Raw genomic sequence first — 27,679 nt, 5'->3', positions numbered from 1 at the left:
GATTGTGCCACTAAGGCTTTGGAAGGCTGGCTACTGGGTAGCAAGGTTACTGACTTCACAGGATTGTATAATCTTATTATGAGAGAGCAAGTCTTAAATAATTGTCAGAACCAGTTATTACACCAGCACCTGGTAGACTCTGATCTGACCTCTCCACAAGAATTGGGTAAGAGGGCAGACAAATGGGTCAGAACCAGGATTAGGCCCAAGAACCAAGGTGGTGACCAGAAAAAGGAATCAACCAAGCCTCAAGAGAAGGGTGGGAATAAATCTACAGATCAAACCACATCAGGGCCCCAAAAATCCTCTGAAGGGGGTGGGTCCCAGAATCCTTCCAATGCCCAGGAGAAACCTTATTGTTATCCCTGTAAACAGGTGGGTCATTTGAAAACTGACAGCAGTTGCCCAAAGAATAACAATAAGGAGAACATACCCCCAAGTAACATTCCCAAACCTCCTGTTACTATTAGTAGTAATCCCCCAGGTGGTGGGAGTGCCCCCAAGAATTTGGGTGCATTTACTTTGGGAGTTCCTGGGGACTCTGGCCTAACCAGGTCCCCAAACTTAGATACTCTTGTCTGTGAGACTGGCATGGGGTTTGCCAACTTCACAACTTGTCCCAACACTTTGGGCAAGTACAGACAGGAGCCCCTCATCAATGGTATAAAAGTTGAGGCCTATAGAGACACAGGGGCTAGCATCACTATGGTGACTGAGAGTCTAGTCCCCTCAAGGCAACTTTTACCTGGTGCCACATACCAGGTGACCAATATTGATGGAGTACAGAGAGATCATCCCATGGCAGTGGTCAATCTCAGCTGGGGAGGTGTCACTGGCCACAAGAGAGTGGCAGTGTCACCAAACTTGCCTGTAGATTGCCTACTGGGGAATGATTTAGAGCTCTCAGCCTGGGCTGAAGTAGAGCAAGAAACCCATTCTAAAATGGTAAACTTCCATGGTAGTGGGGCAGTGGTAGCCACAGCCCCAGTCCAAGATGTCCTCCCTGAACAGATCAGGAGGGCTGTGCCAGTCACAGCCCAATCTCAGACAACTTCCTTCCCAGAACAGGTTGTAAAGGCTGTGATGGTCACAGCCCACACCCAAACTGAGCCCCCTCCTGAAAAGGTTGGGAGAGTTGTGATGGCCACAGCTCAAACTCAGACAGATGATAGTGTTGTGAAGCCAAAAACTATGGATCACTCCACTCAGACAGAGAGCATTGAGGAGGAAGAGAAATCTCCCTCCCACCAGACTTTAGGAAAGGATCAGCCTCCTCAGGGAACTGATCTGACCCCTTGTGAAGGAACTGCCCCAGAGGTAGTCAGGCCTAGCCTGGCAGAGCCCCTGATGTCAGTGGACCCTTCCAAGGTGGGACCCAGTCTGGAGCAGGTAACCTGCCCCTCTCTACCCTGCCTCAGTCAGCCCAGGGCTGTAGAGGTCAGGGAGGCCAGTGGTGGACCCCAAAGGGCCCCCTGTCCAAAAGAACTTCCCAATCAACAGATTAAGGGCACTGAAGCTAGTAATCCTAGCCAAGTGAAAATAAAACAGACTCCTGAGGGATCCCCCTTAAATTTAGTTAGGGACCTCCCACAGATGGACACTGTTGGGCACAGCCAAACCTGGGACCTGAGGGCCCCAAACCTGACCTGTCCTTCCAGTAAGCCAAACAGAGGGACCCAACCTCCAGCTGTAGGTAGCCAGAGGTTGACCCTGAGAGCCCAAAACAACTCAGTCTTTGAAAGAAAGGCCTCTATGGTGGAAAATGATTGGAGGAAGCTGAGCCCAAAATTAGTGGAGCCTCACTTCAGTACTCCATTTCAGCACCAGCCTTTTACTTTGCCAAAGCACACCACAGGTAGGGATTCCCTATGGTGGAGACCCTCAGACACCCTTAGGGTGAGGGATTGCTTAGTGGACCATGAGATAGGGGGTAACCATGCCAGTGCTGGTACTTCCTTATATGGCCACTCAGGCAATATAGGCTTACCTGGCAAGGATAGCCTTATCTCCTTTCGTTTGGGGGGGGGGGTTATGTAGGAAGGTAGATCCCTGACTATGGTTGCCCCCAACTTTTTGCCTGGTGTTTTGCTGGTTTTCTGACTTAGTTGACCTGGGGCCCTGCTATTCAGGACCCCAGGCCTACTGCTCTCTCTGTAAAATGGATTCCATGTACCTTAGGTACATATCTAATTGGATACTGAGTCACCTTATCAGTCCCTGTACAGAGTACCTTAGGTGCCCAGGGCATAGGTGTACCCAGGGCCTACCAGGGGCTGAAGCATGTATTATGCCACCCCTGGCTGGCCATCCAAATCTGACACAACTGGCTGCACGACAGCTGGGGCAAGGTGGTTAATCACCCTTTGCTTTAGATATAGTATACCTATATCTAACCCTAAAATGGACACACAGATCTCCTATCAGTCACTCCTATGGCAGGCCTTGACAATCCTGAAGGCAGAGTGCTTGGAATCGTGTGAGATAGTGCTCTGGCATGAGCTGAGCCTGTCTGCGGCTTTCGGGATCCATCCCTTAGCCGTTTCCATGATATCGCATACCATATACTCTTAAGTGCATTATAATCCTCACGGTTATATGCCAACTCTGGTATCGCTTTATCAAAACATGTCGAGTAAGGTGTCATACGAATTGGAATACTAACCCCTCGCCAATTCTGGCGACGGGGTTAGCATACCACCCTTCTAGAGGGACACGACATGTATGTAACCTGTAACCCCGGTTAAAGTTAGACAGAGCCTTAGCTCCACAAAATGGATGCTGCCACCGAGACACAAGTCTGCCCTCCTGCTGCTGGGAGTCCTCCCAGCCCAGGAGGCAAGGACAAAGGGTTTCCTGCCAGGGGCGGTGCCAGCACCGTCCCAGACAGGATTTTGTGTATTCTAGGTAGGCAGGGCTTTAGAGGAAGGTGACTGCAAGTGGCACCCCGGTGCTCACTGTGCATAGGCCGGCTGAAACCAGTTCCAGGGGCACTCCAGCCCCTGGCCTGGGGAAAGCCCGCCAAAGGAGAGGGGTGTAACCACCCCCCTCCTAGTCCCACCCATAGGGCAGGACTTAGTCGCGTGCCAGCCCCTTTTTGCAGGATAAAGGTAGGAACTGGCCCCCTTCCAAATCAGATCATCTTTGAATCCTGAAACTACTTTCTTCAAGAAGGAACTCAAGACTCTTCCTAAGATTTCTCCCTTGTGACTAAGGAGTAGTCACCCTGCAGCAGCAGGCACCAACCAAGCATCGCGGTTTGTTGCCAGTCTCTCCTTCGGATCAAGACTGCTCCAGCACGACGAGAACCGGCTTCCCTGGCACCTCTGACCTCAACCTACATCATCAGCCCAGCTGTGATCCGTGGGTGTGACGAGACCTCGAGGGACCGGCCATCTTCAGAACTGCACGACGCTTGTCCAGCACGACGCCTGAGTGACCCTCAACTGAGTGCCTTGGGGTAAGAGAAGCCCCGACCCTGAGCAGCTCCAGCACCGAAGTTCAGCCCCCCTGCATCCACGAGATCTGCGTGGGGCCCTTCTGCTCTTTGCTGCTCACCGCGTTGTCCAGGTCGCTTGCCCGTTGGCTAGTGGCCCCTTCACGACGCTCCACGACGACAAACACTGCTGGTCTGGTTGCTCCAGACTGGCCCTTGCTTCCCTCCATCAGAGGAGCACCCTGGACCCTCCTGGTCCACTCAAGACGCCATTTTAGGTCCACCGCGTGGGCCTTGCATTTGCCAAGACTTGTTGCCCAATCCTGGGTCCAGCGACGTTGACAGCAAGAATCTTCGTGGGACAGCCCGCACCTCCATCCTGGTCGCCGACAACGCCTCCTGGTCCGAGAGACTGCAGAGCCCAGCAGCGCCCACTCACCTGACTGCGGTGACTTCGCCCGGTGCCATCCTGGTGCCCACTTAATCACTGGCTAGTGATTCAGAACTTGGTCCCCTCTGCTTTCAGGTCTTCTTCTTCCCTGATCCAGGCTTGGATCTCTTCGAACTTTTCTTCACTGGCCGCCTGCCAGCAACAACTTCTTCAGGCTCCTGGTCCGTCAACGTGGGTTTCCGACGCAACTTGAACCCTATGCAGCCGCAGCCCCTGGGCTAGGTAAATCCAGCACTCCGGTGCCCCAGCATAGTCCAACACTCCAAGTGTTCGGATCCACTCCCGTTTTCGTCCCAGCTAGTCGGGTTCGCCCGAGAACAGTGACTTTGTAAATTCTAGCTTCCATAGACTTTGTCCCGCATCCCGCGTGAGAGTGCACACTCTGCACCCGAGTTCCCTAGGCCTCCTGCTAGTAATCTAAAGGTTCAGTAGTCCAGTCCTAGCGATCCCAAAGCCTCTGAGAATAGTTACTTACCTGCTAGTAATTCGCATTCCACTTTCATAGTATATGGTTTTTCGTGCCCCTCGGGCATTTGTGTAAATTGTGCAACTTGAAGTATTTTTATAAGAGTTTTGTTGTGTGCTTAGCTCCCTGTCTCATAAAGAGCCAGGGTAGTCTTGTTATAAATAAATATCTGTTTATTTTCATAACAACTTGTGTGGTGTCCTTTCACTTGGTGTTCAAGGGGTAATGTGATGGTAAAACAGCTGGCTTAACACGCCCTCTAGAGTCTTAGCCTTAGACTGCTCGTATCCATGCTACTAGGATAGCTGGTCTATAAGGTTGACTTACAACCAATCATCAATAAGGGTTGTTTGGACTGATACATAGTGATCACTAGAATAGTGAGCACTGCATATCAGGCCAACTTCTCACACGTACCTAGCCTAATAGGGAAACAATCCCACAATGAGCCGGTGACCCGGACCTGAGCCTGAGGCTGGTGATATAGGGGACCAATAAGGTGCCTCGTGTATTGTTTCAGGCCAACGCGTTTGAGGACAGCATCAAGAAAGGACCAATCCACAGTCTTGAAAGCCTTCTCAAAATCTAAAAGAAGCAGCCCCACAAGGAAATGGGAGGCACCCAACCTGGAGAGTGCCACCTGAACCCTTTGGATGCAGTGTGTCATGCTGCACCTGGCATAATGCTGCGCTGGTTGCGATAGATCAAGTATGGCAAAGCAGGTTGTAGTCGGTTAGCCAGAATATTAGCATAGAGCTTAATTTCGGTATTGATCAAAGAGATGGGGCTGTATAAGGGGCATTTATTTCTCGGGGGCGAGGAGGTGGATGTAGTGGGGTGTCCTTCAAGGGGGCGATGCACCCTGCTTGGCCACTTCCACATAAGAGTTTAAGCAGGAAAGGGATCAACTCAGCAAAGAACCGCAGATAAAACTCAACCGGGTAGCCCTCGGGTCCGGGCATCTTTCTGGCCGGCATGTCAGATAAAGCAGAGGAAATCTCTTTTGCAGAGATGGTCTCCTCTAAGTCGCGGTCGAGGGAGGAGGGAATAGTAGGTAGCGGCATGTCACACAAAAATAGATTTTTGATCTCCTGTGGGGAGAGGGAAGCAAGGCCTGCAAGCATAAAGGTCCTGATAAAAGGTTGTAAAAGTACACAGAATAACGGGAGTCTGGGACAGGGGCCATTAGTCGGGGCACTATGCAAGAGATAGTGTCATGGGTGGCGGCCCTTGTATTAATTTGTTTTGTGGAAGGTTTAGCTGAGATTTTTACAGCGAAATCAAGTGACCTCAAGTTTCCCTCATACAAAATATCGCACAAAATTTCTGAATCAAATATTTGTATTATATTAAAAAAAATAAAAAGGTCATTTCAGAGCCTACACCGGCTTGAGAATATATGTGACTGACATTCCATCATAACTAACTCAGGTTCCATAATAACTGATGAACTGAAAACATGGGAACACACACCCAACACTGCTCCACCTGCATTGATGCTGATCCGTATAATGAGTTCAGTATTGTTCTTTCTGGTGGAAACTCTATTTAGCTGCATATTCCGCACCTTGTAATACTCGCTGATGCCAGACTGAATCCGGAAACTTTCTCCAGCAATGCGTATGTGTGCTGCTATGTAGTGCACTACAGCTCCATACTGGCTCTGTACCACCCCGTAAGTCACGAAGTGGAGCCGCATATAAGCATCTGTCCTGAGCAATAATGTCAGATTCCGGGTTATCTCGGTCTGTGCCCTCATATGCTGAGCATGCACAATTGTTGGTAGCGGAGGCCTAACTTGGGACCTTTTTACATGTTAAAAAGAGGCTACACTGCAGAATGGGGAGGACTGAGGATGTTCAAGAATCTGCGGCTAGACAGAGTATCCATCGGAAAGAGTGTTATGGAAGGTAAGTGGCTTGTTCTTCTGATGGCTAAATCTTATCGCAGATTTATCACCTTAGAATAGATACCAAAGCAGTACCTCCTTAGGTAGCCAGTCTGTGGAGTAGACTCAGACCAAAAAGCCTTGTAGGACTAAGCAGGCGAAATGCACCCGTCGCCAGACCTGGCTGTCAAGGCAGCAGTGCTTTACGAACCTGTGCTAAGACCACTATGTCGCAGTCTGGAAGATGTCAAGGACATGCACATCCATGGGCTACGCAGGGTAGCAGCCTTAGCCCCAGTGGAATGGATTCTCAGACCTAGCAGGGGCTGCTCCTTGGCCAGCATGTAGCAGATTTTAACACAGTGGTCTATTCACCTCAAGAGGGACGTCTTCGTCACAGTGTTCCTCTTCTTCGCCCTGGAGAAGCACACAAAAAGCTAATTGTCCACACAATATTCCTTGGTATGAGCAATGTAAAAGCTCAGAGTCCTTATTGTGCCAACTGATTGAGGCTCTCCTCCTTTTCTGAGGGGGAACAAATAATGCATACAGGGTGATGGATTACCCAATACAGAAATGAGTCACAACTTTAAGTAAGTATGCCGTGCTAGAACTCAGTGCCAGTTCATTTTGGAAAAGGATGGAATAGAGCTGTTTCACTGACAGTGCCTGAAGTTCACACATATGACGAGCTGAAGCAATCATGATGAGGAAGTTGGTCTTTAAAGTTGAGTCGCAGCAAGCAGTTATATGTTGGTTCGAAAGGTGTACACATCAGAAACGTCAAGATCAAGTTACTGTCCAATGTGGCATTACCAATTGTTTGTGAGTATACATACTTGTCAGACCTTTTATGAATCCCATTACAGCAGGTGATTTAATCAAGGACGCTTGGTCCAGTAAACACAGAAAGTGCTCAATGCAAGGTCTTGCTGGGCCAAAGACAAAACAAACCAAAGAAAATCCGACAGCTATGCTTGTAAAGGGTCAATATTAGGGCTACCACTGGTGGAGGACCGTGCCCTGCTGCTGTTAGGCTGATTACAAGACAGCTGCTCATATTCAGCAGGTTCAGGTACCACACTCTACATGCCCAATCCTAAGCCACTAAGATGAGGTGGGCCAAGTTGGTCCAGCTCTTTTTCAGAATTTGGGATAGGAGAGGGAAGGGGTACAGGAGTCCCATGTTTCACTCCAGCTGGAATGCATTCCCTAGTAAGCTTTTTTGCAGAAACTCCTGAGTGCAAAACCTTTGACATTGTGCATTCTCACAAGTACTAAAACATTCGAGCCAGGGTTATCCCACTGCCAAAAGATTCCCTGTGCCACCTCAGGGTCTAGACACCATTCTTGATCTGCCAGACGCTGCCTGCTAAGCTTGTCGGCTCTGGCATTCAAGGATCCACAAGGGGGTTTGCGGTAAGGGAAATGCCATGTCGCTCCAACCAACTCCAGGGGCGTAAAGCCTCCATGCATACAGCCCCACTCCACACTGCTTGTTGCAATACCACAGGGCCCGTGACAACCTGTACCAGTTTCCCTTTGAAGAATGGCCTAAAGACCAGACGCCTGATGAATGGCACGTAACTCCAACAGACTTATATAGAGCCCAGCTTCTGCCAGAGACCACAATCATCTGATCTACACATCCCCCACATAACCTCCCCAACCCAGTAGTGCTGAGTCAGTCACCACTGTCAGCTTTAGGTGGAGATGGAGATGGACCTGCCAACTAGCCAAATCCGGATGGCAACTAATAGATCTCGTTGGTGCTGGGCCCACTGGAAATTTGAATTCCACTGCAAGGCCCACATGTAGCCCCTGGAGTAATCAACAAGAAAGATGAGAAGGCTTCGAGGCCAAGAAAGCTCAAAGCTGCTTTCAACAAGATCCTGGCCTGAAGCTGAAACAGCAGGAGCATAGCCTGAACGTCCTAGACTGCTAGTGGCGAAGGGGAGGGGATACCTTAGACTGCACTGTATCCAGCAGGATCGGCTCCTCCATTTCAGCAGAGGATCGTCACCACACTAACCAAAATGCCCCCAAAACGCCCCAGAGATGAAAAATAAAATGGTAATAAAGTTAATTTATTACCATTTTATTTTTCATCCTTCTGTCCCGAATTGAGCGTTAGGATGGGGCGGGGCCTGCTGAGTGACACGGAGGAGTTAGTCAGGCCCTCCCCCTCATTCGGATAGCGTCCGAGTCCCAGGTGTGTGGAAACGCTGAGCCAGGGTGCGACGGGCAGCTTTCCTCTCGCCCGGGAGTTTTACTGTTTGGTGTTGGTACTCTGCAGGCAGCGAACGGATTAAACTGAAGGGGAGAACAGAGGAGTTTTCGTTTCGTGACGGCCTCGTGGATTAGGTGATGCAGCAAGCCTGGAAGTCTGCCTTTTCTACCTAATCTGCTAGTTTCTCCTGCTGCCCCCCTCTGCTCCCGGTGACTTCTTCGACTGTGCTGTATACGGTCTTGTTTAGGGTGTTCGGGGGCTTCACCGCTGCAGGACTGGATCACATGGACCGGGTCGCTTCGTGGAATGCTAAGAAATGAATGTTTTAACCACTTCGACGCTAATGACAAAGCCAGCTCGTCATGGGCGTTACCTGCCCTGCGCTCATGACGAGCTGGCTTTGTCACAAACAAGCCATTTGCTCCTCCACCAGCGCAGGGCAGGTAAACGCGGTAGCGCTGAAGGTGTTAAAGAAAATACGAGACATTAACGTGAGTACAAAGCGGACGCCTGCCGGCAATTGGTGAGGATCTTCTTCAGCAAGAGGAGTGGGGTGAAAGTTAAGTTTGATACACTGCTCCTTTTGAACCTAAATAGGTAAACACCCAGGTAAAGGACTTTGAAAGGCTATACATTTTTTTTTATTTTTTTTCTGGGCATACATAGTAAAGCTCTGGAGATAAAAGGGGAAACAAAAATAAAAAGGAAGGAGAAGGTGCTACACTCCAAAAATAACCCTTTAAACAACTTTAAAGTGCGCTGAAGGCTTCATTTTAAAAAAATGTTTTGCGGGAACCTTTTGCCGCTTTGTTGTTTGCCCTGATTACCTGCTGCCCACGGAGCCAACGCCAGCACTGACAGGGGAACCCCTGGTGGGACGAGGGGTCCCAGGGGTAGCGCCACGCTCGATACACTGCCTGCACACTTCGGGGGAACTACAGTCCCCAGAGTGCACCGCTGTTCTGACCAGCTGCCGCGAGTGAGGGGGAGGCGGGGCCAATGCGCTTATAGCGCAGCCTCTCCCCCCGCGGCGCGGGACGAAGTCCGGGCCAAGGGTGGGTCCGTCTAAGCCCGTCGAAGCCAGGAGGAGGCAGAGCTGGGCCAGGGGTCTAACATCGCCACCTACATATCTGATTACTCCGCTTTGGTGACTACACAGTGCTATTGAAGGAAGAATAGTACTTTGTTGCTGATCTTATGCATCCTGAGGGTTGTTGACCTGGCTATCTATTACTGTGCAGTTTAAGGCCGACCCTGCTGGGATTTTGGTCCCCGAATCGCAATGACTAAAGAGAATCAAACCAGACAATGTGGGAGGGAGCCTAAAAGTGACACTGGATGCTTTCTTTATCAGGGCAGAATCAGCCTTGGATCAAGAAATTCCTTTTGCCAAAAGAAGACTTTCCTTGGACCCCAACACAGCCCAGAAAAGACTGTCCATGGGGGGTTTAGCCAAGACAGAGACTCCGAAGGCTGTTACCCCGAAAAATTTAGACATTGTCATTACTTCCCACAGATCAGCAGAGAAAGCCTGTGCTGAGGCAGGAGTAATTATGTCATCTACCAAGGAAATGACATCTGTAATTGTAATAAATGGAGTGGAGGAGGGAGAATCGGGTTAATCCATGTTGGCATCTACGTCATCATCAAGGGGGGGAAGGAGCAGGGGAAGAGGGGGCGGAGAGGGCGGAAGCACCAGAGCCCTGTGTGCTGCCACCTATGGAACCTGCAGAGGTTGTAACACGATCTAAAAGGGCGCGCTTAGTTCAACACGTCTAGTAGAGATGTTATGCCCGTAAATGTTCCCACAGCCTCAGCCAAGAGCGCACGAGGGCGAGGGGGAGGAGGAAATAAGGCTACCAGAAATGTGAATTAGAAAGAACCATCAAAGGAGGATAGGCCCAAAGGGACCCCAGAAGCCACAGGCTTCTCGCAGTGTTCTAAATGCAGAGGGATGGACTTGGGCAATGAGGAGGACTCACCATTATGGCGAAGATTGGAATTACTAATCACTAACCAACAAGCACCCCTCTACACGAAAATTAGCGCGCTCGAAGAAAATATGTCCAGATTGGCAGCACAGTGGACGGGCCCACCCACATTAGTCACTCCCCGACCCTTAGCAGCTCATGATATGGACACCCGAGGTAGTGAGGGTACGGGAGGAGTACCACAGGGGGACCTACCGCAGAGAGAGAGGAACAGTACCCACTCAGGTAGTGCACAAGCAGAACCCCCGGGGATTGGTAGAAACGAAGATACCAGAAGGAAGGAGAGCATTCTGCCCACTAGGAAGGAAGAGCATATGATGCCACAACAAAGTGAGACAACAGGAAAGAGGGCTCAGGAGGCCAGGGGGTTGGGACTTTTGGCAATTGTAGTGAATCAGCCAGTAGGGAGCGACTTTGTCAAGGGCACGACGAATCTGCCTGTTATGGATCTCCTTCCCGCCGCGAGCCCTTATACAATAGTTCTGACAGGGGTTCCTGCTTCTACTGAAATTTCTGAAGAAACACCCCAGATGTTAATCAATAAGGCAGCACACTGGCTAAGTAAAAACACACATTTTAAACTGGAGCACTATAGGCAAATCTTAATGGCAAGAAGGGTGTGCTGGATAGGCCGGAGTAGAAAGTGTTTTGAAGGAGACACAGTGAATACATTTTAGATCACCCGGGCTGATACAGGCCCTCCTTGCCTATCCCCGGGGTGGCCTCAGGGGGGAGAATAACTCATTTATCCAAATGTTACCGCTGGGTTTCTTTTATAGGGACCCATGAACAAGTTCCCGAAGAGAGGTCGACAGGCAGACGTATAGTGGGGTGATTGAAAAGGGGCTCTTGTCTCTTACAAAAAATCGTTTTGCTCCTCTGGCAAATAGCCGGGGACTGGAAGACATTGATTGACATGAACGGAGCTCTCGCTGCGGTGACACCCCCTCCGAAGCGATTGCTCTAAGCATATTTTCTAGTGGAGGCCTCCCAGTAACCCCAGAATGTACACAAACACCCGTTCCCATGGAAAGTGATATGGTTAGCTGTCCTGAAGAGGACAAAGGACAGACTATAGGAGCCCATTTGACTATCCGCGGCGGTCAGACATTGCCGAGCATAAGTACCATGACCCAAGGTACTATAAAAGTTTTATCATGGAACGTAGCGGGGCTGTCAGCAAAATTAAATTATGAATGGGTGGCTTATATAAAAAAGTTCCAGGTCATATGTTTACAAGAGACATGGGAATGTAACAGAGACTAGCTAGTTCTTGAAGGCTTTAAGATGTTCTTTGTCCCGGCAAGGAAAGGGCGGTCAGGAAGAGCTAAAGGCGGGCTGACGATCTACGCGGATTTAAAACTGAAAGGGAAATGGGTAGACCTGAGCTGGAACTCTGATGTTGTACAAGGCCTAAAACTACGTATGAGGGGCCATAACATATTATTCGTGAACTATTATAATGCTATAGTTCCAGGGTCACCACTCATAAATTTGAGAGAATTGGGTAAAAGGCTGGAGGGAGAGACTGATCAAGAGGGACGCAAGTACGAATGGGTGCTTGCAGTCGATTTTAATTGTCACCTTTGCCCAAATGTGAAAAATACACGGGGAGGGAAAAGAGCTCAATAAGATGCTGGAAAGGCATGATCTCCAACACACCATGGATTTAATAAATGGAGATGACGAAGGGCAGATAAACCCAACTTTTAAAGGAAGAGGCTGTGATTCAGTCATTGATTTTATTTTTGTATCTCACATAATGAAGCAGGAGCTTTTGGGGTTCGAAATACAATCTAGTGCATTTAGTGACCACAATCCCTTAGTTATCGTCCTGAGGGACCCAAACACCACCAACACCCACGACAAAAGAGGTCTGAAAGGGGAGCTAATGGCGACTGATCAGGGCAGAAGGCTGAGATGGTCCAAAATTGACGTTGATGCCTTTTATGAAGCACGAATGGCAGACAAAGACCATCATATAGGGAGGTGCTTGAATCTTGAAGTGACAGGGGTTGAGCTGGTTAAGGCCTACGAAGGGGCAACACTGCACATTGATAGACTCCTCAGGGTCAAGTCCGGAAAAAAAGAACCAAGGGAACATGGGTGGCTCGACCAGGCTTGTTCTAAGGCTCCGAGAGAGCTGAAAATGGCTTTGAAATCCTGCCCGAGGGATAAAACCAGGGTTAAGGCGTGTCGAGGCTTATACAAAGATGCGGTTAAGCGCCGTAAATCTTTGATGCAACAGCAGGCGTGGGAAAACCTGAGGGAAGCAGTAGATACCACAAATATGATGGCATTTTGGAAAATCATAAATGACCCTTGCTTCCAAGACAGGGATAAACCCAAGATTGTAAACCACATCCTGGCGGAGACCTGGCATGAGCACTTTAAAGGTCTATATAATCTTAGAACCCAGGAAGATTGCCTTGTGACCAATGAAGGGCCAGGAAGGGGGGAACCCACAATTTTCTCTCCTAATGAGAATAAGGCCGGCATAGAAGGACTGACCAGAAACAAAGCGCCGGGTCCAGATGGAGTCCCCCCGGACTTGTTCTTAGCGTATGCAGAGTTGTGGGCCCCGATTTTAACTAGGGTTATAAACGCTTGGGAGTGGATCAGGGCCTAGTAAATATCTTGAGATCCCTACACATGAATACCCATGCCCAGGTTAGGTACAACGAGGAGGGCAGTCTCACAGATCAGTTCCCCTGTACGAGGGGAGTTAGACAGGCCTGTATTTTAGCACCTTTTTTATTCACCCTCTATATTAACGGCTTAGAGAAAGCACTGGCTGGGCTGGGAGTGGACTCGCCTAAGATAGGTCACAGTGGGGTTCAGGTTCTGCTCTACGCAGATGATGCTGTACTTCTGGCCCGAACCCCGCGTGGCCTACAAACTTTGTTACACGGTTTTATCTACTTCATGGAGAGCCTGGATTTGTCAGCAAACCTAGCCAAATCCTACATACTGGAGGAATGGAAGGCGTCCCCAAAGAAATATAAATACACAATTGGGGCACACTGTATTGAAAAAGTTCCGTCCTTCTCATACCTAGGGATATTGGTTGACTCCAGGCTTAATTTTAAACCATTGCTGGAGGATAAATGTCGTTCACTAACCAGAAGCATGGGGGCAATTATGAATCACACACATAGGCTGGGCCGTTGGGCTCCTGACCAGATCCTGATTCTCTACAATTCAATATGTTCCGCCAAAGTTCTCTATTGCAGTGAGGTCTGGGGCTTTGTGGACACAAAGTCGCTCCATACCGAAGAGAATAAACTTTTAAGAAGACTGCTGAAAGTGCCACAAAGTACCCCGGGCTTCATTGTACATGAGGAGCTGGGTGTTGCCTACATCGAGGACAGGATCAAATTAAAACCGGTTAGCTGCTGGATTAAGATCTGGTCAAACCCAGAGGCGGCCCTGACAAGAGACATCATTCAGGACTGCCTGGCACGGGACAAGGGGATGAATATCCCATGGCTCAAATACGTTTGTGATTCTCTTAAGGCAACGGGTCACCTGGAACTTTTTACTCATCCCACTAAAATCTTGGCAAATGATAAGACTATTGTTAAAGGGGAGTTTTTTAATTTACTGGGTTCTATCAGGGAAGACCAAGAGATAACAAAACCCACAGTGAGAAGCCACATACTGACGAAATCTTGCCCAGGCATAGAACCTTACCTGTATCTCATACACAGTGCCCAAGATAGGTTCCTTATGCCACGCTTCAGGTCGAACTCCATATTTCACAGCCTAGCGGTGCCTGCAGGTTTTACTAAAACGGTGGAGCAGAAGGGTCCCTGCGGCTGCAATATCCGATCTCCGCAGGACACCCTTCACTTCGTGCTGTTATGCCGTGCTGTTATGCCCGTATTACATGCTCCCAAGGAAACATTTTTTAAAAAGAGTTTTAAAAAAGGCTGGTTTTAGACAGGCCAAGGTAGCTTTACTGTACCTGAAACTTTCTGCAGATATTTTAACATTGCACTGTACTGTAGACTTTCTAAGAGTAGCGATGCGCCTTAGGAACACAAGAGGGGATATGTGAACTGAGTATTATGAATGTTTTTTTTCCCCTTTTTTATGATACTGGAGCACTTTAACAACCTTTGGCTGTTTACATAATGCACATGCACTTTATAGAATTTGATTCATTATCAATGTTAGGCCCCGCATCCCCTATGTATTGCACATGCACTTTTAGCAAATTACATAATTTTAGACGTGCTCTCTGATCCACTTAGGAAGTCTGGGGGGAAAGTGGAGCGCTGTATGTACTGTAATGCTGTTTTAACCAGAATAACTGCCTGTTTTTCACATTGTAATGTTCGTCTCTTTTTATCTAATGGCTTGTGCTGTATTTTTTATCTGTGTTTTTATGGCCGTTTCGGCCGAAATAAAGACTCTTGATGATGATAATAATAATCCACATTTGTAAAGCGCACAATCACCCGTTAGGGTCTCTAGGCGCCGTCGGGAAGATTAAGCGAGCTATTGCCCAGAGTCACATGGTGCTGGGCTAATCTGCCGCCGGAGCCGGGGATCGAACCCTGATCCCTAGATTCCAGCGTCAGTCGCCCTGGCCGCGGCGCCACACCTCTCCCACGAGTGACAGCAGCAGGGAGGAGGGTGGGCTGCCATGGCAGTTCAAAGTGCGCATGTCCCTTAAGCCGGCCGTCTTGTCTTAAGACAGCTGGGTTGGACCAAGGCCAGGCCTCAAGTGCCCTCGATTGTACCAGGAAAGGTCGCTCCCTCCAATCTTTGCGCTGCTCTCATGATAGCCGAGAGCAGCACCAGGATTGGTCCGTTGTTGTTGAATGTACCGGGCTGGAGGCAGAGCTGAGAGGAAGAAACAGGACCGGAGCGAGGAGGATGTTCGGCAGATAAGTACTATTTCTTTTCATTCTTTAATGTGCAGATGGAAGATGGTGGTGCAGCAGAGAAGAGAGATGTTGGGACTGAGCTTGAGGCTGCTGCAAGGAGGTGAGGAGGGAGCAAGCATGGACGGGGAAACATTTGCGTACCATGTGAAAATGCCTGTGCTTGTCATCTCAGATCGATTGGAGTGGTGGGTCTGCTTGTTGGGTGGGAAGGGGAGAGACATACCTGTAAAAGGTTGAGGATTGGGGTAGATGGAGGAGAACCCTGCCACCTCTAGCACTATCTGAGTCTACATTCCTCGGAAGTGTACCTAAACGTACTGTTGGGCTTGTAGACAGAGCATGGAGCTGGGATAGGATAAATTAACTTTACATGTGCAAAGATTTTGACAAAACACATGCTTTGGGTGCTGCCCTTCCTAGCTATAATCAATGTTAACTATTTAAAAACCACTCTCTAAACATAAGTATTAATTTATTTCCTACAGTTTCCTTTTAGGGTATCTCTTTTTCGAGTGGATGACCGGGGATATGGAAACCACAGACATCTCTCCCAGAGAGACATCAGCTTCACCGCTCATGTCAAAATGACTTCAGTATACTTAATTCTTAAAATGTTACTGTCTTTGTTTATTTTAGCTAGCACAGTGGGAAGAGGTACAGAGAAGAGACAGGAAGGAAATCATGCAGTAAAAACAAAAGAGGAATACAATTATTTTTTTGGAGGAGACTTGTAATGTGGGAAGAATGAATGAGGCTGCGAGGAAAGTAGTTTAGTAAAAATTGAAGTGCAGATAAAAATGGGGGTGAAGTGAGGTGTGATGGAGATTTGAAAGGGAATGGATTTAGGAGGACGATTTGGCTAAGTAAAAAGAAAGGGCATGGCATTGCCATGCTGAACAATTTGTAGGACCCATCCGTTTGACCTAATTGATCGTCACGTTAGGAGGAAATCCTGCATGACTACCAGTTGTGCTTCAGTAATCTCGCAATGCGACATTGGTCGAGATTGGGCCAAAGTTGGCCCTGTATTAGACATTGAAATCAGCACCGGATCCTCTTCCTGTGCGGGTGGCGTCAGCACTGGTTTCGATGAGAATGAGTCCAGCGCATATCCAGGACCAGGAGTAGACTGTGCACCGGGGTCAGTACTCGGTACGGGAACAGGTTCTAAGGGGTCAGATGGCTCCAGGGATAGACGTGCCAGCAGAAACCTGACCGGAGGGCCCCTGTGGTTCCTTGGGGTCTGAAGGCATGCCAGAGAGAGCCAGAAGTACACAGAGTAAACTAAAATAAATCAGTAATGTATCTCTTAGAAGAGGCAGATGATCCTTGCCTATCAAAGTGAACCAAAAGCACTTTGTGGTGTCTTTAGAGGCAAAAGTGTCTTCCCTTTAATAACCTCATCGATGGAAGACTATGTTCATACTTCATCACGTACTGTTCTTTAATTAACAGCTTATGTGCCCCTGTTAAACCTGCTGCCTGATATAAAGTGCTTCAGTGCCTAGTGAGGAGTATTAAGAGCTATATAAATACAAATGCAATATAATTTAGAATCTAAAGTTGATAGCGTAATTCCTCTTTGCATGACCCAAAACCATGCATACCTCAATTTTCAATAACTGGGAAAGTGGTTGCCCAGTTGTTTGGTGCTAAAATACACCAACAAGATGGAAAATGTATTTTGCACATTGGACAAAGGGTGTTCATTGGAATTCAAAGCACCTATACATCCAGAATCTTGTTATGAAGGAGTAAATTTGCAGCTGGACCACTGTGATCACCCAACATTTTCCCGAAGAGTTTAAGGAGTTAGAAACTTCTGGCTCTGTGGCTAAGAAAGAAGTATACAACATGGAATGTACCACAGATGTCCATCATTTCCCCCATCCATCATTGATGAATGAACCTGACTCTAGTCCTTCCTGAGCCAGACATAAGCAACCAACTGTCCAAAGGATGAGAGTCGCTCACCATTGGAGGTGGATGAGTGTGCCCTGCAGTGATGTGTTGTGTCCTTAAATGCCTCTGTCTAGTATGAGTACAGTCTCTCCCGCCTTAGTATCCAACCATGCCAATCAAGACAACATCCTGCGATCAGAAACAAAGGATGATTTTGACAAATTCTTCAACTGGCCCTGACCAAAGAGCAGGGTCATTGCCTGATGCAGAAATACCAACATTTGAAAGGAGGGGAAATCGAGCAGGCTGTCATCCACTCGTAGATAATTTAATTTTATTTTCCACCACAGACTATACCTACCAACTCTGTGAATTGTTCAAAACACAAAGAGCAGGGTGCACGCCTGGAAAGAGAGGACGATGGTTGCAAAGTGCTACCAACATGGAAAGTCTTGAAAGTAAAATGTACGTAAGAGACACTTGGAGTGTCACTTAGTGACCCACATTCCTCACCTTAACTAAGAGATGGTGTGTTGGATGCCATCACCTTTGCAGAACACATGTGGCAATACCTCTGCACCAGGGAACATGTCCTTGCAAGACTGAGATTGGGATTAAAACACACATCCCGATAAATGTTTCTGTATAGTAGCAGAAAAAGACAGATCCCTATGAAGTTTACAAGTAACAATAAGCGTCGACGGGTGATACAGTCTGCACACACTGCGGGTGTGCAAATTAAAGGAGTTATCCCAATTTTACATCTTCGTATGGGTCATAATGCAATGTATCGCCTGTTCTGAAGAAGGCCTCCTTACTTACAAGATAGAGGCTTGAAACAGGTCAACAACTTTATGGGGGCATATTAACTACACAATGCAACAGTGACAGAAAGGCAGCTGAAAGAAAAGCCCTCTCCTATCTCCAAACAGAAAAGGCTGCTACTTTTGCTAAGGAAGTGATTCCTGGATATAAGGGACTGTTGTAATCATGTTTAAACCAAAAGTTGCAGGACTTGTGTAAAAACATTGTAGAAATCATGCTGTGACTATGGTCTCGCTTGTCACAACAAGATTTTACCTCTCAGAGTGGTGGTTGCTGTAGAGCTCTCCAAAGACGAAACTGCTAAACAGATAATACATTATTATTTGACTTATGCTAATACATTTGAAAAATTGTCTTACACCTTAGGGGGTGCCTCTCCTGTCAGATATTATTGAACATAAAATGTAAATATTGCCAATGTTAGAAGTTGATTCACTAGTGAAACAATGATAGGAAAAATAGCAGTCTGTCTGAGAAGGGAAGAAAGCAATAACACCCTAAGTGGAGCGCTATTATTGAACAATATAATTTCCAGAACAGACAAGAGTGAAGGAACCAGTATATGGTACAGCCACCTAAATGGGCCATGGTGGTTGTGAATGAGGGGATAGGTCCACAGCATGAGTTAGTCTGGGCACAGCAACTGGCCAGAGTAGGGTAAGGTGGATTGGTTGACCAATTTCCATGCTGTACAGAAGCAGCAGAATGGGGTGCCATTTAGGGCCACTTGGGTGCACTCTTCAGCCTCATGCCGTTATTAGACGCATCCAAGTCCCAGTCCATGATACCTCAACATGCCCTACACCCAGTCACCTCACAACAAAAGTATACGGCTTTCATGGATCACAAAGTTCAGAGTTTGCCTCTCTTGCCAAATATGATTCAATTTCTCCTGGTTAAGCTACAAACATGAGGCCTTCCTGCAACCTGTTGGGAAGATCTACCAATGGGCGTTGCGCGTCTCCTATAAGTAGTATTGGGAATTTGGAACTGAATTGAATTATGGGATTTTTAAACCTTGACTAATAATGGCAAAGAAAGCTGCACATTTTATAATGTAAAGGACTGCTTTTATAAAGCCAAAACTGACTGACAGGGTGCAATATGAGATGGGTCACTTGAAAGCTACACAAGAGAACAGTTATATAGAAAACACAATTTTTTTTAAAAAAACATGCATTTACTATTTGACATGTTTTGTTTTGCTGCCTTAAACAGTTTTCTGCTTGGTGTTAAATAACATTTTCCCATATTTTCATTTACTGTGCTCCTTTCAGACTTTGTCGTAGTGTTGCCTGCCTTTTACTGAAGCAACCCATGCAAAACATTTGAAGTGTGTAATGTACAAGCCATGCCAAGAACTTTAAACAGCATCACTCAAATGGTTTTTGTGGAAGCTATATTTTTTTCGAAATGCCCATGCTGACATCAGTGGCAGGGTAAAAAGCTCGCCTCCGTTCCAGGAGCATAATGCTTTCATTCCTCTCTCACTCAACCAATTCTAAAGTAAAATATAATGTATGGAGAGGAGTGCCCCCGGTGCTTCGCTATTGTGAACCCTCCTCTAACTGCAAAAATACTGTGCAATGAATCCATAAAAAAGAAATGATGGCATTATAAAGGCTCGACATGTAAATAATTAATGTTCCAACAACTTAGGCCTGAGAAATGTTTCCAAACAACAAACTGACCTTTTCCTGATAGAGTTTGTGGAGCCAGATACCGCATTCTTGCTCATCTTCCGGGACTTCTTCTAATGGAATCCGTCTGGAGCAGAAATAAAAAAAAAGGAGGCATGAAGACAGGTGTGCAATCCGATGAACCTCAAGTGCGCGAGACAAAGGCCCTGATTGTAGGATGCACTGAACTGGCGTAGTGCAAACTCTGCACACGTAATTAACATTACAATGCGATAACACCCGCCTGTACAGCGCAAATAAAATTCAAACCCTTTCTTAATGGGGATTAATACTGCTGACACGGAATTAGTGTGCGGTATTCCACAGCCTCGCAAACAGCAGTATTTTTTTCCCCAAAGGTATCAGAGCGCTTTACATGAGAACCAGATACGTTACACAAGGACACATTAATTTTAGTTTTTAGGGCTCGGACTCCTCCCCCTCCTGGGGGAGGAGTTAAGAGATCCTAATGTTATAAGAAAAAAAAAGAAGAAGAAGAAGAAGGGCCTTGGTGAGAGGAATTCCACACATTCCTTTGCGTTTTCTGGCATCTGGTCAGTGATTCGTCTTCCCTGTGCTGTGTATGTAGTAGCCTTGAAGTGATAGGCTGTAAGTAATGTACGCGTGCCCGATGTGGCATTTTGTGTGCGAGAGCGAGCATGGCAGAGTGATTAATCTTAATTACGAGCTGTCAGAGTGCCCGTGTAATGCAAGCCAGATGATGCGAACGCGTTCACAGCGGTGAGCGCGTTCAATGTTAAATGACGAGAGGCAGCAGGCGAGGCTCACAGAAGATGACTCATACATGCTCGTCCACACTGTAGTTCTTGTTTTAAGTTGCTACGGGGTGTCTTTTTTCTGCCTCTGCGTGACAGTCTGTAAGAATAATGAGCGATGGTGTGCTGACTGTTTATTTTTAGGGTCTGGGAAGGGGAGTGTGTCCGTCCGTTGTTTGAATGTGTGTAGGTTTCAGTTCAATGATCCAGAACACGGAGGAGAGAGACGTTGTCTACGTAATCAGATTTTTAAAAACTTCACTGCCCCACAGTTTCTAGAACAGGCTGTTGACTGCAAGACTGATGCACATTCCCAGACTTCCGTAATTTCTAATGAAGTTTAGGCATTTTGAACTTTCTGAACCCTGTCTGATGCAGCCACTTCACTAATACATAACAGAACAGGCACAGTTTCCCTCGCTGCTGTATAACCGCCAAATGGTTCCAAGCCCATACAGTCCATGGCCTCTCTGGAAAGGTTTCCAGGTGGATGCTAGTTCGCTGAGGGCAGGTGAGCAGAGTGCGAGTATGCAGGGTGAGCAGAGTGTGAGTTTGCAGGGTGAGCAGAGTGTGAGTATGCAGGGTGAGCAGTATGTAAGTATGCAGGGTGATCAGTATGTGGGTGTCCAGGGCCAGGAGTGTGTGAGTGTGCAGGGTCAGCAGTGTGTGAGCATGCAGGGTGAGCAGTACGTTGGTGTCCAGGGCCGGCAGTGTGTCAGTGTGCAGGGTCAGCAGTGTGTGAGTATGCAGGGTAAGCAGAGTGCGAGTATGCAGGGTGAGCAGAGTGCGAGTATGCAGGGTGAGCAGAGTGCGAGTATGCAGGGTGAGCAGAGTGCGAGTATGCAGGGTGAGCAGAGTGCGAGTATGCAGGGTGAGCAGAGTGCGAGTATGCAGGGTGAGCAGAGTGTGAGTTTGCAGGGTGAGCAGAGTGTGAGTATGCAGGGTGATCAGTATGTAAGTATGCAGGGTGATCAGTATGTGGGTGTCCAGGGCCAGGAGTGTGTGAGTGTGCAGGGTCAGCAGTGTGTGAGCATGCAGGGTGAGCAGTACGTTGGTGTCCAGGGCCGGCAGTGTGTCAGTGTGCAGGGTCAGCAGTGTGTGAGTATGCAGGGTGAGCAGTGTTTGAGTATGCAGGGTGATCAGTATACGAGTATACAGGGTGATCAGTATACGGGTGTCCAGGGCCAGCAGTGTGTCAGTGTGCAGGGTCAGCAGTGTGTGAGTATGCAGGGTGAGCAGAGTGCGAGTATGCAGGGTGAGCAGAGTGCGAGTATGCAGGGTGAGCAGAGTGCGAGTATGCAGGGTGAGCAGAGTGCGAGTATGCAGGGTGAGCAGAGTGCGAGTATGCAGGGTGAGCAGAGTGCGAGTATGCAGGGTGAGCAGAGTGCGAGTATGCAGGGTGAGCAGAGTGCGAGTATGCAGGGTGAGCAGAGTGCGAGTATGCAGGGTGAGCAGAGTGCGAGTATGCAGGGTGAGCAGAGTGCGAGTATGCAGGGTGAGCAGAGTGCGAGTATGCAGGGTGAGCAGAGTGTGAGTTTGCAGGGTGAGCAGAGTGTGAGTATGCAGGGTGATCAGTATGTAAGTATGCAGGGTGATCAGTATGTGGGTGTCCAGGGCCAGGAGTGTGTGAGTGTGCAGGGTCAGCAGTGTGTGAGCATGCAGGGTGAGCAGTACGTTGGTGTCCAGGGCCGGCAGTGTGTCAGTGTGCAGGGTCAGCAGTGTGTGAGTATGCAGGGTGAGCAGTGTTTGAGTATGCAGGGTGATCAGTATACGAGTATACAGGGTGATCAGTATACGGGTGTCCAGGGCCAGCAGTGTGTCAGTGTGCAGGGTCAGCAGTGTGTGAGTATGCAGGGTGAGCAGAGTGCGAGTATGCAGGGTGAGCAGAGTGCGAGTATGCAGGGTGAGCAGAGTGCGAGTATGCAGGGTGAGCAGAGTGCGAGTATGCAGGGTGAGCAGAGTGCGAGTATGCAGGGTGAGCAGAGTGCGAGTATGCAGGGTGAGCAGAGTGCGAGTATGCAGGGTGAGCAGAGTGCGAGTATGCAGGGTGAGCAGAGTGCGAGTATGCAGGGTGAGCAGAGTGCGAGTATGCAGGGTGAGCAGAGTGCGAGTATGCAGGGTGAGCAGAGTGCGAGTATGCAGGGTGAGCAGAGTGCGAGTATGCAGGGTGAGCAGAGTGTGAGTATGCAGGGTGAGCAGAGTGTGAGTATGCAGGGTGAGCAGAGTGTGAGTATGCAGGGTGATCAGTATGTAAGTATGCAGGGTGATCAGTATGTGGGTGTCCAGGGCCAGGAGTGTGTGAGTGTGCAGGGTCAGCAGTGTGTGAGCATGCAGGGTGAGCAGTACGTTGGTGTCCAGGGCCGGCAGTGTGTCAGTGTGCAGGGTCAGCAGTGTGTGAGTATGCAGGGTGAGCAGTGTTTGAGTATGCAGGGTGATCAGTATACGAGTATACAGGGTGATCAGTATACGGGTGTCCAGGGCCAGCAGTGTGTCAGTGTGCAGGGTCAGCAGTGTGTGAGTATGCAGGGTGAGCAGAGTGCGAGTATGCAGGGTGAGCAGAGTGCGAGTATGCAGGGTGAGCAGAGTGCGAGTATGCAGGGTGAGCAGAGTGCGAGTATGCAGGGTGAGCAGAGTGCGAGTATGCAGGGTGAGCAGAGTGCGAGTATGCAGGGTGAGCAGAGTGCGAGTATGCAGGGTGAGCAGAGTGCGAGTATGCAGGGTGAGCAGAGTGCGAGTATGCAGGGTGAGCAGAGTGCGAGTATGCAGGGTGAGCAGAGTGCGAGTATGCAGGGTGAGCAGAGTGCGAGTATGCAGGGTGAGCAGAGTGCGAGTATGCAGGGTGAGCAGAGTGTGAGTATGCAGGGTGAGCAGAGTGTGAGTATGCAGGGTGAGCAGAGTGTGAGTAAGCAGGGTGATCAGTATGTAAGTATGCAGGGTGATCAGTATGTGGGTGTCCAGGGCCAGGAGTGTGTGAGTGTGCAGGGTCAGCAGTGTGTGAGCATGCAGGGTGAGCAGTACGTTGGTGTCCAGGGCCGGCAGTGTGTCAGTGTGCAGGGTCAGCAGTGTGTGAGTATGCAGGGTGAGCAGAGTGCGAGTATGCAGGGTGAGCAGAGTGCGAGTATGCAGGGTGAGCAGAGTGCGAGTATGCAGGGTGAGCAGAGTGCGAGTATGCAGGGTGAGCAGAGTGCGAGTATGCAGGGTGAGCAGAGTGCGAGTATGCAGGGTGAGCAGAGTGTGAGTTTGCAGGGTGAGCAGAGTGTGAGTATGCAGGGTGATCAGTATGTAAGTATGCAGGGTGATCAGTATGTGGGTGTCCAGGGCCAGGAGTGTGTGAGTGTGCAGGGTCAGCAGTGTGTGAGCATGCAGGGTGAGCAGTGCGTTGGTGTCCAGGGCCGGCAGTGTGTCAGTGTGCAGGGTCAGCAGTGTGTGAGTATGCAGGGTGAGCAGTGTTTGAGTATGCAGGGTGATCAGTATACGAGTATACAGGGTGATCAGTATACGGGTGTCCAGGGCCAGCAGTGTGTCAGTGTGCAGGGTCAGCAGTGTGTGAGTATGCAGGGTGAGCAGAGTGCGAGTATGCAGGGTGAGCAGAGTGCGAGTATGCAGGGTGAGCAGAGTGCGAGTATGCAGGGTGAGCAGAGTGCGAGTATGCAGGGTGAGCAGAGTGCGAGTATGCAGGGTGAGCAGAGTGCGAGTATGCAGGGTGAGCAGAGTGCGAGTATGCAGGGTGAGCAGAGTGCGAGTATGCAGGGTGAGCAGAGTGCGAGTATGCAGGGTGAGCAGAGTGCGAGTATGCAGGGTGAGCAGAGTGCGAGTATGCAGGGTGAGCAGAGTGCGAGTATGCAGGGTGAGCAGAGTGCGAGTATGCAGGGTGAGCAGAGTGTGAGTTTGCAGGGTGAGCAGAGTGTGAGTATGCAGGGTGATCAGTATGTAAGTATGCAGGGTGATCAGTATGTGGGTGTCCAGGGCCAGGAGTGTGTGAGTGTGCAGGGTCAGCAGTGTGTGAGCATGCAGGGTGAGCAGTACGTTGGTGTCCAGGGCCGGCAGTGTGTCAGTGTGCAGGGTCAGCAGTGTGTGAGTATGCAGGGTGAGCAGTGTTTGAGTATGCAGGGTGATCAGTATACGAGTATACAGGGTGATCAGTATACGGGTGTCCAGGGCCAGCAGTGTGTCAGTGTGCAGGGTCAGCAGTGTGTGAGTATGCAGGGTGAGCAGAGTGCGAGTATGCAGGGTGAGCAGAGTGCGAGTATGCAGGGTGAGCAGAGTGCGAGTATGCAGGGTGAGCAGAGTGCGAGTATGCAGGGTGAGCAGAGTGCGAGTATGCAGGGTGAGCAGAGTGCGAGTATGCAGGGTGAGCAGAGTGCGAGTATGCAGGGTGAGCAGAGTGCGAGTATGCAGGGTGAGCAGAGTGCGAGTATGCAGGGTGAGCAGAGTGCGAGTATGCAGGGTGAGCAGAGTGCGAGTATGCAGGGTGAGCAGAGTGCGAGTATGCAGGGTGAGCAGAGTGCGAGTATGCAGGGTGAGCAGAGTGCGAGTATGCAGGGTGAGCAGAGTGTGAGTATGCAGGGTGAGCAGAGTGTGAGTATGCAGGGTGAGCAGAGTGTGAGTATGCAGGGTGATCAGTATGTAAGTATGCAGGGTGATCAGTATGTGGGTGTCCAGGGCCAGGAGTGTGTGAGTGTGCAGGGTCAGCAGTGTGTGAGCATGCAGGGTGAGCAGTACGTTGGTGTCCAGGGCCGGCAGTGTGTCAGTGTGCAGGGTCAGCAGTGTGTGAGTATGCAGGGTGAGCAGTGTTTGAGTATGCAGGGTGATCAGTATACGAGTATACAGGGTGATCAGTATACGGGTGTCCAGGGCCAGCAGTGTGTCAGTGTGCAGGGTCAGCAGTGTGTGAGTATGCAGGGTGAGCAGAGTGCGAGTATGCAGGGTGAGCAGAGTGCGAGTATGCAGGGTGAGCAGAGTGCGAGTATGCAGGGTGAGCAGAGTGCGAGTATGCAGGGTGAGCAGAGTGCGAGTATGCAGGGTGAGCAGAGTGCGAGTATGCAGGGTGAGCAGAGTGTGAGTATGCAGGGTGAGCAGAGTGTGAGTATGCAGGGTGATCAGTATGTAAGTATGCAGGGTGATCAGTATGTGGGTGTCCAGGGCCAGGAGTGTGTGAGTGTGCAGGGTCAGCAGTGTGTGAGCATGCAGGGTGAGCAGTACGTTGGTGTCCAGGGCCGGCAGTGTGTCAGTGTGCAGGGTCAGCAGTGTGTGAGTATGCAGGGTGAGCAGTGTTTGAGTATGCAGGGTGATCAGTATACGAGTATACAGGGTGATCAGTATACGGGTGTCCAGGGCCAGCAGTGTGTCAGTGTGCAGGGTCAGCAGTGTGTGAGTATGCAGGGTGAGCAGAGTGCGAGTATGCAGGGTGAGCAGAGTGCGAGTATGCAGGGTGAGCAGAGTGCGAGTATGCAGGGTGAGCAGAGTGCGAGTATGCAGGGTGAGCAGAGTGCGAGTATGCAGGGTGAGCAGAGTGCGAGTATGCAGGGTGAGCAGAGTGCGAGTATGCAGGGTGAGCAGAGTGCGAGTATGCAGGGTGAGCAGAGTGCGAGTATGCAGGGTGAGCAGAGTGCGAGTATGCAGGGTGAGCAGAGTGCGAGTATGCAGGGTGAGCAGAGTGCGAGTATGCAGGGTGAGCAGAGTGTGAGTATGCAGGGTGAGCAGAGTGTGAGTATGCAGGGTGAGCAGAGTGTGAGTATGCAGGGTGAGCAGAGTGTGAGTATGCAGGGTGAGCAGAGTGTGAGTATGCAGGGTGATCAGTATGTGGGTGTCCAGGGCCAGGAGTGTGTGTGTGTGCAGGGTCAGCAGTGTGTGAGCATGCAGGGTGAGCAGTACGTAGGTGTCCAGGGCCAGCAGTGTGTCAGTGTGCAGGGTCAGCAGTGTGTGAGTATGCAGGGTGAGCAGAGTGCGAGTATGCAGGGTGAGCAGAGTGCGAGTATGCAGGGTGAGCAGAGTGCGAGTATGCAGGGTGAGCAGAGTGCGAGTATGCAGGGTGAGCAGAGTGCGAGTATGCAGGGTGAGCAGAGTGCGAGTATGCAGGGTGAGCAGAGTGCGAGTATGCAGGGTGAGCAGAGTGCGAGTATGCAGGGTGAGCAGAGTGCGAGTATGCAGGGTGAGCAGAGTGCGAGTATGCAGGGTGAGCAGAGTGCGAGTATGCAGGGTGAGCAGAGTGTGAGTATGCAGGGTGAGCAGAGTGTGAGTATGCAGGGTGAGCAGAGTGTGAGTATGCAGGGTGATCAGTATGTAAGTATGCAGGGTGATCAGTATGTGGGTGTCCAGGGCCAGGAGTGTGTGAGTGTGCAGGGTCAGCAGTGTGTGAGCATGCAGGGTGAGCAGTACGTTGGTGTCCAGGGCCGGCAGTGTGTCAGTGTGCAGGGTCAGCAGTGTGTGAGTATGCAGGGTGAGCAGTACGTTGGTGTCCAGCGCCAGCAGTGTGTGAGTGTGCAGGGTGAGCAGTGTGTGACTTTGCAGGGTGAGCAGTGTGTGAGCGTGCAGGGTGAGCAGTATGCAGTGTTAACAGTGTGTGAGTGTGTAGGGTGAGCAGTGTGTGAGTGTGTAGGGTGAGCAGTGTGTGCGTGTGTAGGTTAAGCAGTGTGTGACTGTGCAGGGTGAGCAGTGTTTGAGTATGCAGGGTAATCACTATGTGAGTATGCAGGGTAATCAGCTTTTCACCAAGCTCACACACACCACCAGCCGTCACTGCAAGCTTTCACCAGGCGCACACACACACCATTAACCATCAGTGCACACTTTCACCAGGCATACACACACCACCAGCCGTCAGTGCACGCTTTCACCAGGCACACAGAGTAGTGAGTGCAGAGTAGTGAGTAGAGTAGTGAGTAGTGAGTAGTGAGTGCAGAGTAGTGAGTAGTGAGTGCAGAGTAGTGAGTAGTGAGTGCAGAGTAGTGAGTAGAGTAGTGAGTAGAGTAGATTAGTGAGTAGTGAGTGCAGAGTAGTGAGTAGTGAGTAGAGTAGTGAGTAGAGTAGTGAGTAGTGAGTGCAGAGTAGTGAGTAGTGAGTGCAGAGTAGTGAGTAGTGAGTGCAGAGTAGTGAGTAGTGAGTGCAGAGTAGTGAGTAGTGAGTAGAGTAGTGAGTAGTGAG

General features: G+C 49.5%; 1 protein-coding gene across 2 annotated transcripts in view; it reads right to left on the bottom strand.

Moving 5' to 3' along the window:
- Window positions 1-27,679, bottom strand: part of AGPAT4 (1-acylglycerol-3-phosphate O-acyltransferase 4) — a 425,215-nt gene that overhangs the window by 33,376 nt on the left and 364,160 nt on the right. For both annotated transcript variants that reach the window (XM_078646933.1, XM_078646932.1), the window contains one exon: window positions 19,773-19,848. In XM_078646933.1, coding sequence (XP_078503059.1) covers window positions 19,773-19,848 — 76 coding nt within the window. The remainder of the gene's footprint in view (window positions 1-19,772; window positions 19,849-27,679) is intronic.

This window comes from Lissotriton helveticus, chromosome 6, assembly GCF_964261635.1.
Source record: "Lissotriton helveticus chromosome 6, aLisHel1.1, whole genome shotgun sequence".
In the NCBI taxonomy this organism is placed as follows: Eukaryota; Metazoa; Chordata; class Amphibia; order Caudata; family Salamandridae; genus Lissotriton; species Lissotriton helveticus.
The sequence above is the reverse complement of the archived record's forward strand: the minus strand, read 5'-3'. Positions and strand labels throughout refer to the sequence as shown.